Source organism: Phaethon lepturus, unplaced genomic scaffold (assembly GCF_000687285.1).
Source record: "Phaethon lepturus isolate BGI_N335 unplaced genomic scaffold, ASM68728v1 scaffold1854, whole genome shotgun sequence".
NCBI lineage: Eukaryota > Metazoa > Chordata > Aves > Phaethontiformes > Phaethontidae > Phaethon > Phaethon lepturus.
In genome coordinates this window covers 35,654-48,758 of record NW_010532464.1, presented here as the reverse complement: position 1 = coordinate 48,758, position 13,105 = coordinate 35,654, and the positions used below count along the sequence as shown (strand labels likewise).

The window sequence follows — 13,105 nt, the reverse complement described above, 5'->3', positions numbered from 1 at the left end:
ATTCTGGTACTGGTTAACTTAGTTGCTTTTTATTTATGTTATCTACTGAAAAGTGTATTTTTTACATGTAGAGCACTTGTTTACCTGCTTTGGAATTTCTACTATTTGCTGTGATGTACGTGAACTCTCTTATGATTAATTTTAAAGCAACCTTTTTAGTTTTATTTTGGCAGAAGTGGACAAAGAGCTTATAGAAGACTTAAGAGGAACTCTCTTACGATTAATTTAAAAATAACCTTTTAAATTTTATTTTGGCAGAAGGGGACAAGGAGTTATAGAAGACTTAAGTGGACAAGAGACTAAAGAAAACAAGAAAAATGCCGAAACCAGTAAGTACCTCTTCTCATCTTACTTTAGATGAGCTTACCTGTCTATAATCTAACAGGGTTTTCATGTTTTAGAGCGGTGATCTTATAACAGCTCTAGTGGTTTTGGCTCTGCCCTTTCTACAGATCTGATAATGTACAATTGGAGTTGAGATAATTTAATACCAACATGTGAAAAAAGATCGAGAAAGCTCAGTGCTGCAAGTTGTCTGAAGAACACTTTGAGATGGAGACAGTACTTACAAACCGCAGTGAACTTAGAGCCCCTTTGGCTGGCAGGAGGAATGACTTTTCAGGAATTGTTGACTTTCAGATGAGATGATACACAGTGGTTAATGGAAGCATAATTTGAGCCTGGCTCAATGTCTGTGAGATTCAGTGGAAGGATTTGCTGCGGGATTTGGCAGGGGAATACAGAACATGTGTAAAGAGTCTGTGACAGCATCAGCACTAAGTTAGGTGGTAGTTTTACTATGGTAGAGGGTATAACCTAGAAGTGTTGAAGAGAGGAAATAAGCAAAGTTTGTGATCTCCTATTCATCTCACTTCAGCTGAGGTAAGGGTTCATCCACTTTCTATCCTGGGGAAAAGAAAAATCTCTTAACTTCTGTTTCAATAATAGTTGTAGAATTCTTTGAGGAGATAATTATTCAGCAGCTTGATTCTTTTGCCGTTGATGTAATATTGGTTGCTTAGGATTTCATCTGCCATGTACTAAGTGACTTTTGGTTGTCTCTTCCCCTTGTATGCAGTGAGCAAAGCATTCACAAAGGGAACTGAATTGTCAGGGGAGATTATTTCTATTCAACTCAATTGGTTTATGTAGTAGCCTTCAGGCTTTCTTTGTTTACTGATGTTTCATTGAGGTAGTAGATTAGGAGCAGGGCAGATCTATTACTAAGAATAAATATGTCTGTGTGCACATGTGTACACCTATACATACCTATACATGGATGTATAAAAGGCTTTTGCTATGAATCAGAAATTACCAGTGTAGATAGTCTGTATCACACATGTGTATGTGGAACTGGTACAGCATAATGAATAATGTGATTATGAGACTGCCCAAGGGCTAGAAGTTCTGTTCTGAGCTTTGTTGTTGGTCTACTGGCCATACCATATGGTTTCTGTAATTTCTTCTTTTCCCCCTGTGGATTGGGTGCAATATCTTGGCACTTTCTGAAGTTGGAAGTAGTACTCATATCCTGCCCCTTCTCACAGAAAGCTGCACTATTAAGGTCAGGAAAATGAATTAGCAGCATACCGTTTTCTGACCTTTTTGAGTTCTGGCTGTGATGATTAAGGAGTGCCTTTGATAGACCTTCTCAACTAGAAAACTGAATTTTAAGAGTAAGGCAAAAAGTCACTGTGAACTGATGTCGTTCCTGAGACACCCGACTTTATGCAGCTACAGAGCAATGAGGTCACAGAAGTGATGACTAGAAAAAAAGCCAGCCAGCCAGTGAGGTTACTTCTTTTTAAATTGTGGGATTGCAGCCATGAAATTTAGGCAGGCAGGGTTCCCTCTTTTAACGACCTGAGAAAATTGTAGGAAATAGTTTTAGGATTTTTCACAAGAAAAGCAGTATCCTTAGAACTGAGATTGCAGAGGTGTTTTAAGAGCTCACAATCCACCCTAGGAATGGAAATTAGCTACCAGAATTTAGGAAGAAGCTGGACTCGTGCCAAAGTTGAGATAATTTTTTTTTCCTTTCATGAGGGGCTTTTATATAAAGAGTTCTCATACGTTGGGATGTTCTCATATGTCTCCTGACAATGTGGGCGCATGTGAGATCTTAGAAGGAAACCAAGTGAAAGGAGCCATTAAGAACTTAAATTTATTACATTTCTCGAAAAAAGTCGTATGGATTTCTTACTGGAAACTACAGGTTGCTGTAATTATAATTGGTAATTAGTGAATGAAGTAGCAGCACACATGCCAAAAAGTTATCTTCCCTATAAAAAAATCAAACCTTGGATTTTGCTCTGATTGCTTTTTAAATGGTAGATTGCTTTGGAGCTTTTTCTGTTTTTTTCTTTCTCCCCACCCCCCCACCCCCCTTCTTTGGAGACTCTAAGAGTGTAGTCATTGGTTATGTTTAATGAATCTGACATTGTTCTTTGAAGAGTCTTGCTCTTCTGCTAAGGTTTGATAGTACTGGACTGTAGAAGGTCTCTTGCTCTGGACATTCACTGTAGCTCTTGCCAGTTGTCTTTAAAGACAATCCACAATAACAAAATGTACTTCTAGTCTGGAAACTATTTGTTTCCAACTCTGTGTTGTTTATTTTTGACGGCTGTTGCAATAAGACTCGTCAGTGTTCTGTAGTTCTACTGTTGGAGGTATTTTAACCTGAAAATTAATGAAATAATGAATAAGAAGTAAGAAAACCCAGTTAACATTAACTGGTGAGATTTTGGCAGTGTTATTTTATAGCTCTCTTTGCCGTATTACTGTGACCTATTTAGTGGTGTTTTTTTTCCCAGATTCTGCTGTAGTGATCCAATTGATAGTTTTGAGAAAATCTGGTCATCTTGTAAATATGTGAACCTTGTACAGTACAACTATAAGTAAATTCTCTCCATGTTTTTGTAATGAATTTTTTTGTTATGCATAACAAATAAGCTATAGATTGGTTTAAATGAAATCAGTAAGCACTAAATCACAGACAAACCAATGGAGTAGATTTTGGTTTCACTTTTTTGCTTTCATGTTGAAAAGTTATGTAATAGTCCAGACAAAATTAAGTAAATGAAGACCAGTACAGGGTCTTGGCATGGTTGAATTTTAAAGCAAAGATCTTTCATTTTTCCCGGAAGTCTCATTCAGGAATAAGGTTCATGCCTCTCTGAATGATCCCCATATATACGTGGTAGTAAAAAGTCATTATTCTCATGTGTTTGGGATTTTCTCTCTTAGAGGCTACTAGGTTAAATAGCTTGAGTGAAAAGGCTGCTTTGAAAGGGTTAAACTGCCTTTAATGTATTGACCTGGGATATTAAGGTAATATGTGTCTGAAAAATATACATGATTAAACCAGTTTCTTGTTTGATTGCTTCAGTAGAAAAGTTGGTCTGTTCACTTTGGCTGTGTTTGTAACAGAGTGGCTTTCCATTCTTTCAAGCAGTTCACTCAGCATATCCTCTAATTTAAACAAAAACTCAAAAAAACCTCCCGAACAGTTCTGAGACTTAACATTCTCAGTTCTGCCTAGCAGTGCAAAATTAAGTTTTATTTAGCTTCTGTTGTGATCTCTCTAAAGAAAAATTGTGACTTCTTTGTTTAATTAGGCCTTTGCTTCTGTAATCAAAATTGGAGCTGTTAATAGGGCTGTTTTCAGTGCACTTAGTTTGCTGCTTACTGAAAAACAGAGTATTTGTTGAATCTTACTTTCAGTGCTTTCTTCTTAAAAGAAGAAATACAAAGTGTTTCTCAGCTGTATGCTGTTCTCCCAGATCTTCACCAAAAATAGAAACATAGAAACTAAAATTAGGCATCATTAGTTACATAACTGTTACCCATTTCATAGGCTAAGAAGATTAGGTTTAATTGACTGAAATATTAGTTGCATTTATAGGATTTAAGAGCAGTTAAAATTATCAGCTGTTTTTTCAGGTAGTTTGCAGCATTTTTTGAACGAGACTGCAAGGCATGAGAGAAAGCATTAATCTGGGAAGTAAAATGTAGATGTCAAAGTTTAATATTAAAAAAGATTTTTCTAAAAAACTTCAACACTTTATGATATTGTGTATTCAGAAGGAGTAGATTTCAGATTATGGAATAATATGGATGTTTAAAATTTGAATTAATATTTACAAGATCAAGTTAATTTCAGTAAAGTGATTGAATTGAAATAGTATATAAATTTTTTACTAGAGTGTTTTTACAGGAAAATCTGAGATGTGTAGTGCAGCGTTTGAATTATGTTTTGAATATATGTTTTATTTCAGCAGCATAGAGAGACAACCAATGTCAGTTTGGAGTACTGCTTTCTTTTGATTTGTCTCTTAGTAAAATGTGTTTGTCATTATTCTGTAGCCTTCTGTTCCTAATGCTATGTAATCCTTTCCTTTTTGCCTTATCTTCATTAATTTTTCCCTTGCATCTTTTCCTATATCTGCTTTGAGGTTGATGTGGAGAGTGTGCTGTGTATATTTGTACAGTGTGTAAAGCAGTGGGACCAATGTAGTGCTACTCTTTAACACAAGTAATTTAATTTGCAAACTTCAGTAATCGTCTGAACGTGAAGAAACTCTTGGAAGAAACTTTTTTTGCTATATGCCAACTTTATAATAAATAAGAATTGGACTACTTTGTCTGGCTTTTACATATGACTAATTCATATTGCATTTATTAAAATAAAGCAAAAACACTGGAAATCTTCTTCATGTAATTTTAAACGGCTTTCTTACTAAATATTGGTACTTACGCAGTTTTGTTCTTCCTGATGAAAGTTGAAGTGCCACAACTACTATCTGGAAATAATGGCTGATGTGCAGTGATAGGAAGTATTAGACTATTAAGCTAACAGTAAGGTTTTGTGCACGTTGTGCACAAAATGTGTTTGAGGAAAGGTCCAAAGGTTAATGTGATGACTGTGTAATATCACATTAAATTGTGGAGGGTTGAAGTTAGACACTACAAGGAAGCGTAGAAATATTTTTTCAAGTCCTTAAAGCAGGGAAAGAATACAACAAAAATAAAATTCCCGTATAAAATGCATGCTTCTAATATATGCACATGGGTGTTTGTTGTTCCAGGTATGTTCATTGACTATACTCTTTATTGGTTTGGAAAAATTATTTCATACATAAATTGCTTTAGATTGTTCTTTATAAATACTATTTTGTGAGCTGTGACAAATGCCCTCATAATCCATTAACAACATTTGTTATCAAAACATCAGTTGCTCCCTTCACAAAGAATAAAAAACATGTATGTATATGCTCTTCCCTTTCCCTTGACCATGTTTAATCATTCTGAAGCAAGTCTCATAAAATACAGATAAACTCAGACTGCTAGTTCTGATGCCAAGGACCTGCACAAGCTCGAGGAATGGGCCCGTGTGAACCTCATGAGGTTCAACAAGGCCAAGTGCAGGGTCCTGCATCTGGGTTGGGGCAACCCCCGATATCAATATAGGCTGGGGGATGAAGGGATTGAGAGCAGCCCTGCGGGAAGCACTTGGGAGTACTGGGGGATGAAAAGTGGGATGTGAGCTGGCAATGTGCGCTTGCAGCCCAAAAGGCCAACCGTCTCCTGGGCTGCATCCAAAGCAGCATGGCCAGCAGGTCGAGGGAGGTGATTCTGCCCCTCTACTCTGCTCTGGTGAGACCTCACCTGGGGTCCTGAGTCCAGCTCTGGAGCCCTCAGCACAGGAAGGAAATGGACCTGTTAGAGAGGGTCCGGAGGAGGCCACTAAAATGCTCAGAGGGATGGAACACCTCTCCTCTGAGGACAGGCTGAGAGAGTTGGGGTTGTTTAGCCTGGAGAAGGTTCCGGGGAGACTTTCTTGCAGCCTTCCAGTACTTAAAGGGTGCTTATAAGAAAGACAGGGACAGACTTTTTAGCAGGGCCTGTTGTGATAGGCCAAGAGGTAATGGTTTTAAACTAAAAGAGGGTAGACTTAGACTAGATCTAAGGATGAAATTAAACAAAAAGGGGGTAAGTTTAGACTGGATACAAGGAAGGAATTTTTGACAATGAGGGTGGTGAACCACTGGGACAGGTTGCCCAGAGAGGTGGTAGATGCCCCATCCCTGGAAACATTCCAGGTCAGGTTGGATGGAGCTGTGAGCAACCTGCTCTAGTTGAAGATGGCCCTACTCGCTGCAGGGGTGTTGGACTAGATGACCTTTAAAAGTCCCTTTCAACCCAAATTATTCTATGATTCTCTAAGGCGAAGAAGATAACTGTCACAATGCAAGGGTTTAAAGCATTATTATTTGGGAAATGTTTATTACAAATAGATTAAATATATGTATATATACCCAGATATTGGGACAAAGCAGTTTTGTCAGGAATAAGAGGAAAAACTATAGCTTTTATAGCAATTTTACCAAATATTTGGTGATCCTTTTATGGTGAAAGGTTTCCTTCCATGGCCACTTGTTTATATTGTTCAGTATAGGCAAATGAGCCAAGCTAGTCACTTCAAAAGCTGTGCGGTAGGCATCGGTGCTAATTATTATGGTATTCTAATTCTGATTTGGTGCTCTAAAATAGAGCTTTGCAGTAGTGTTTTCGTAAATGTTCAGCAGACTTTTTTTATGGTATGCTAGCTTTCACTGTGTTCTTTATTCCCTCTTGCAGCAGCTTTGTTTATAAAATGCACTCTTAAAGGTAGCCAGCTGAAGAAAACTTTGTGCTTAGCATTTTCTACCTCTTAGAATTTTTTAAAAAATTAAAATAACTCGTTAACATGCCCTTTTATCTTTGCCATTATGGCTTTTTAAATACAGCCTGTGCTTGTCTAGATGCTTGGCTTATGTAATCTAACATGTAGTTGCATAAAGGCAATATATTCAGGATGAAATGCTGCCAGAAAGAGGCAAACCCTAAAAGTGTTCACATTTTGCCCATGGGTTGTGGGGATTTTTTTAAACGCCGCCTTCTTCCCAGCATGAGTGCACTTCTTATCCTAGCTTTACTGGGTGAACGTAAGTGTAGTCTGTATCTAAAGTGGGAGCTGAGAAACTTTCTTTTATCTTCTGCATTAAAACCATATGTAGCTCCATGGGTTGGGTGTTGGAAGCATTCCAGTTTTCTGTTTGTTTGTTGGGGTTTTCTTTTTTGTTTACTGTGTATGTCACAGTGGCCTAAGTCAGAGATTTCTGGTGCTGGATGTAAGAGGGCTGGTCTAGGAGTGCTTTATTGCCATGTGTCAATTCTGTCTGTTATCGCCGAGCTGCCATTCAGGTATGATGTTGCCGTATCTGTGGAGGAAGAGAGGAGGATCTTGCACCATAGGACCTTGCCAGAGGATTCACAAAGTCACTAAACCTACAATAGCATTTTTTAAATGTTTCCCAAGCATGATCACCATGATATTTTAGCATTTAATATTTGCATAGAGATGTCTAGGTCAGTATTAAGTGATACAAAATGTTAAATTGTGGCACGAAAAATAATGTGTGCCTATAACCACTTTTTAACCTTAAAAAAAAAAAGTGTTTGCTCAGGCATTCTCCTATGAATTGCAGAACCACCTAAAGAGTTTCTGGATTAGTTTATCATAGTAGGATCCTTGGAGGGCATCTACTTAGAGTTCAGTCAAAATTATATACTAATATACTAAATGGGACTTGTTGCAGCTTTTACCCTGAGCCTGTGCACAGCAGAAAGGGATTTGTCTGACTACTGAGCAGCTGAAGTAATTGTCTAAGTCTTGTCTAGTACTTTTCATGGTTTCTGAAGTTTCAAGGAAGGTGTGTAATCCTGCTGAGAAGAAGGCTGAAAAGCAAGCATTATATGGATCTTGTGGTACGACTTCCAACACTTGCTACAGGAAACCTTCATACATTTCTCTTGTCACCATTGCAAGAGTGTCTTCCTGTTCCTGTATTCATGTGGTAAAGTAAGTTGAGAGTAATTATGTTCAGATTAGTGTCTGTCTTCATAATTTGTGGTTCAGATCATTTCCCTCTGTCACCAATGTCACATTAGGAGTGTTGCTTCAAAGTAGCTGCATACCCAACAGCAGGTTATATGAGTGACAGTCCATTGCTGAAGTCACTGAACGTTCTTTCTCTGCCCATGTTTTCTCAATTCCCTGCCTTATTTGTCATGTGGAAACTTCCCCCATGACTCTTCTTAATGTAGTTGGTTAGCTTTATTTTACAGACAGCACAACTGACACCAGAGGTTTGATTTTGTTGAGAGCATGCTGTGTGATCGAGGTTTGGATTAGATAAGTAATTTTAGATAAGTAACTTCTGGGCTCAGTCTCAGGTTTTACCAAAAGTAACCTTCTTATTTTCCATGCCCAGAAATAACTGAAGCTATGAAACAATGTTAGAAGGTTGTAAAAGCTCAGTATTTGTATGCCAAAAGTCTAAGTCAGTCCAAATATCTTCAGAAGGAAAATGATAAAGTGTAATGTTGCCTTTGTAAATCTCCTCTTAAATAACTCTTGTCATGAAAGGTAGTATTTTAGTATTGCTGTAATTTAATTTACCCCTTTCTTAGTAGAATGGAAATATTAATTAGCAGTTGGGTGATCTATTAATCAGAAGTTTGAAGAAGGAGAAAACTGCTGAAGGCGTAGGCAGTTACTGTAATGCATATGTGACCAGGTATTCCTACTGTGTATTTGTATCTATTGCAGATGTAGCAGCTGTGTACTCTTATAGCACCCTGCTTTTATTTGAGGCAGTAACATCCAGAAGCGAACAGAATCTACAGGCTATGTTGAGTTTGCCTCTGTGTTACGTCTATTATTTCACTGTTTGAGTATTTTAGTTCTTGTGAGGGACCTACACTTTCAGGTAGTAAATCTTGCATTTGTAGATGACATTTGTTATAAGAATATTTATGTAGGAAGTTTCTGCTGCAACTCTTAAGAAGTCTGCTGCAGTTAGTTGAACTTGCTGTGCTTTGTAGATTTTCTGTGACGCTCTGTGTTTTGGCAATGGTGCTGTTACATAACCGAGTGCCTTGGCATTTAATAAAGTTACATTTTAGCCTTATCCTTTGTAACTTCCTTACTTGTAGATGCCCTAAAGCAGGCTTCTTTTTAAAATTGAAAAAGCACTTTAAAAAATTAACTTCTTGTAATTAATGGGCAACTGCTCACACTTAAACCAGTGCAACTGGCAGTGAGTTAGACCTACCATTTAAAATAGGTGGTTCTGTTAGAGAATAAGCATTTTTTTCTCTTGAAATTGGCAGAGTGAGAGAATCTACAGAAGATACCTCTCTTCCCTCCTCCTGACACACAGTCTTTTTTTTTTTTTTAAGTTTACTATCTCTTACTCCAAAGCCTTCAACTCTTGTTCTTTATCAGTGTGTTCTACCCCCCGCTATCTTCCTTGTTTGCAGGTCTATAAACCTAGAGATCCCCAGATTCCCGTTACTTTTGTCTTGTGTATCCAGCTCGTCCCCTAAGCTGTTTACCTTGGCACTAAAGAAAGAAGTGAATATACTTAATCTGTTGCATGGGGACAAACTTCTATCCAGTTTTCTTTTTCACAACTTAGATCTCCCTTCTGTATTCTGTCTTGCGGAAACTTTTCCAGACTCTTTCTCAAAGTATTCCACCTGGTGGCAAAATTAGGCAAATAGTTAATGGAAATGGTTTACACAGGCATAGATCAAGTAGTGTAAGAACCTGTAATACAAGTCCTAATTTATTCCTGTTCCATATTTTGTAGTAGAGAGAGAGAAATTAGAATATATCTGTGTGTCTTAAATAAGTTTCATGTTTCTAGTTTTGGCATTTATAGCAAAGTAGATTTGATCTTTAACACTTTTTATCTTTAGTGACTAGGAATACATAAAATGTGATACCCTGGCAGTAGGAACAGAGGACCATTCTAACAGTGAGAAGACAGTACTGTGCATTTAGTACTTTGTTCTGATTCATGAAAATTCTCACTTCTGTATGTACCAGTTGAAGAGAAATTGGAACAGACTGTTGTACTTCCAAATAAAGTAGGCTTCCAGATATCTCCTAGAATATTTGACTGCTTTGCGTGCTGTTGTTTGCGGGGGGGTGGAAACAAACCAAACCAAACAAACAAACAAAAAAACCCCCAAAAAACCCCCCAAAAAACACAAAACAAAACAAAACAAAAACCCAAAAACAAAACAAAAAAAAAAAACCACCAGTGACTGTCAGGACTCATCTGGAAAATGGTCCTCTGTTTCAGGAGAAGGGTGAAGTTCATTCAATAGTGGTGTTTTTTCAGTCTCGTAGTAGGGGAATTGAATGGAATCAGTATTAAGGGAAGTAACTTCATCCGTCCATTGATGAAAAATCTGCTATTAGTCTGTCCTGAGGTGTACAAGCTCTAGTCCTATATACTTTAAGACTGCTGAATTGAACCTCTTAATTTTAGAAATGGCAGGGCAGGAGGCTGCTTTTCTTTTTATATTGCCAAGTATAAATACCTTAAAATGGTATGTATATGAGTAGGAACTTTTTCTTTTGCACACATTTGGGAAGCTCGATGAAAGGTAGTGCTTGGTAGCTGACTCTCCCAGTGTTCTTTGAGTATTCAGTAGCCACGTCAGCTATCCAATTAAATTGATTTTGAACTTTGTTCTCTGGTTTGACCTTCAAACCTAGTGTTAAACATTATCCTGAATATGCTTTTGTACTAAATATGAGGTTTTTTGCAGATTCAAATTTCCTATTTTTATATCTGCTATGTTCTGGGTATATACAAGACCATTAAAATTGTTGAATTTACTTACAATATGTTGTTTCTTACAGGCTAATCACGATATATAGAATCATTACACTGTTACAGTATGATCTAAATATTTCTTTATTTTCTGTAGATCAATGTCAGGGTAACCACAATGGATGCAGAGTTGGAATTTGCCATCCAGCCCAATACAACAGGAAAGCAGCTCTTTGATCAGGTAACTGATATGTGTCTCTGTGTATGTATGTGTACAAACACAAAACTATTGTGGCTATTAAGGCATAGGTTGAGAAAGTGGAAGTGTTCTCATGTATAGATTATGTTTTTCCTTACGTTATCTAAGCTGTGCTCTCAGTTTGAACTTCCTCATTACTTCTCATGGAATGTATTAAATTCAAAGACAACTCTGTTTAAATAGGTTAATAGTGAGGCTTCAGCTGAATCATGCATATAGAACTGCTTTGAAACTAATGGTATTTTTTATGTCAAATCACATTATAGTTGCAACTGCAATATAATTGTTAGAATTATGTATCCAATTTGAAATCAAGTTAAAAAAAAAAAAGACTCAAGTGGAAAAGTGAAAACAGTGGCTTTAATGTGCTTATGGATTGCAGACCCACCAGAACTACACATTCTCACTTGATAGTCTCTGTCGTACACCAGTCAAATGGGCTAAATGAATGATTTCTTAAAAAGGGTTGCTCTTGCATTCATTTCATGTGATGTTAGCCATCAGAATCTTGAAACAATTTTTTGATCTAGGTTGTGGACTGTTCTAGAAAATTTTAAGAATAGAAGCTTGTCAATGTGTCGTTTTGTTTTTCCTCAGGAAATCAATAAATACATTAGATTATCTAGACCCAAGATGTATGCATTTAGTTTAAAATGCAGAAATAGTCAAAATTACTTTCCAAAACCAGTTTAACTATATCAACAGTTATGTCTAGTAGAGCTGTTGTTTCTGTCCACTCCACTATAGACACTAAGAAGTATGTAATGATAGGTATTAAGAGAAAGTAACACATTGAAAGAGTTCTTTAAGAACCCTTAAACTTTTAATTGACCTCTAAGAGTCAATTAAGTGTCTTAGTATAGAAGTTGAAAGGAAAATGTTTATTGTTTTGTAGCACTGAGCGTTTTGTTTTAGATGAACGAAATTCAATTTGCAACTTTTGTTTGAAATGACTGACTCTTAACACTTCTATCATGTGTCCCTTTCGCTAGCATCAGTAGCAGTATATTTTCAGCCTCTACATAGGAATAGACTTCATGACTCTTCAAGAAGTCTTTGTAAGAAAGGGGCTGTCCTGCTTTTTGTCTAACCAACACCACTATCAAAAAAAAAAATATGGTATTCTGTGGCACAGAAGCCTCAAGCTGTTACCTGTCTTTTGCCAACCTTTGCTATCTTCTGCCATGCAGTATTGGGTGGGGTGACATTCTGCTGTGTAACATCTTGTGCCCAGGTAATCAGGTTCATCCAAATTGTGGCATTCACAAACAGGGAACAAAGATACAGCTCGGAATTCTTTTTTGTGCTGTCTTCAACTTTGTTCTTCAATTCACTGTGTGGCTTTTGACATCTCACCAGCTCTTACAATCAACTTCTGGAAGTTTAAATTGAAAAATTGTTAGGTCAAGCAAAACCAACCAGCATAGCTGTGTGTGAGGAGAGAAGCATTTTAAGCCTGAACTGCATTGCAAAACCAGCATGAAATTTTCAGACAAAAGGTATGCTGTTTCTCTATAGAAAGAGAATTGAATAGCACTGTTAGTAGAGAGGATTGGTCTTCAAGGTTTAGGCACTAATGGTGGGCATGACAGTAGACTTGTCAGTTATTGCTTGCAAAAAATAACCTCTCCATTAATTTAGCTGTTATAGTGCTTTTCTACATTTTTGGTGAACAACTTGTCCTTTTTTTCAGTCAATGATTCTTTTAAGCTTTAAACTGGTGTTTTCTGGAGTTGTTGATTGTTTCCCATTCCATGTGTATGTTTTCATCATCTTCATCTGCTAGCAGACAAGAATCCAGCATTTGACATCTGTGGCTTTCTCTTTTCTTTTTCATTGTGAAACTCAGTAAAGTTCTTATTTATTGCACAAACACATTCTTTTAAAAATTACTTGTATTTCAGAAGGTATGTTAACATTTATCGTTAGTCCTTCTGTCTATTCTGTCAATGTTCAGAATGGGGAAGAGGGGGTCTGTCCTCCTTTCATCAATCAATATCTATAACTTTCCTAGGAGAGGAAGAACCCTGTGGTGGGTATGTTTTCACACACCATGGGGTAGTGGTGGGGGTTATTTTTTTTGTTGTTGTTGCTTTCAGTAAGGTGTTGGCACTGCGCATCAGTAGCTCTGGTTTACTGTAATTGCCATTCAGAAAGAATGGGAGGGTTGTCT

General features: G+C 37.1%; 1 protein-coding gene across 1 annotated transcript in view; it reads left to right on the top strand.

Moving 5' to 3' along the window:
* Positions 1–255: 255 nt before the first annotated feature.
* The window catches only part of RDX (radixin), a 33,324-nt gene continuing 20,474 nt past the window's right edge, over positions 256–13,105 (top strand). The window contains 2 exon segments of the mRNA XM_010284827.1: positions 256–329; positions 10,831–10,914. Coding sequence (XP_010283129.1) covers positions 318–329; positions 10,831–10,914 — 96 coding nt within the window. The 5' untranslated portion in view covers positions 256–317.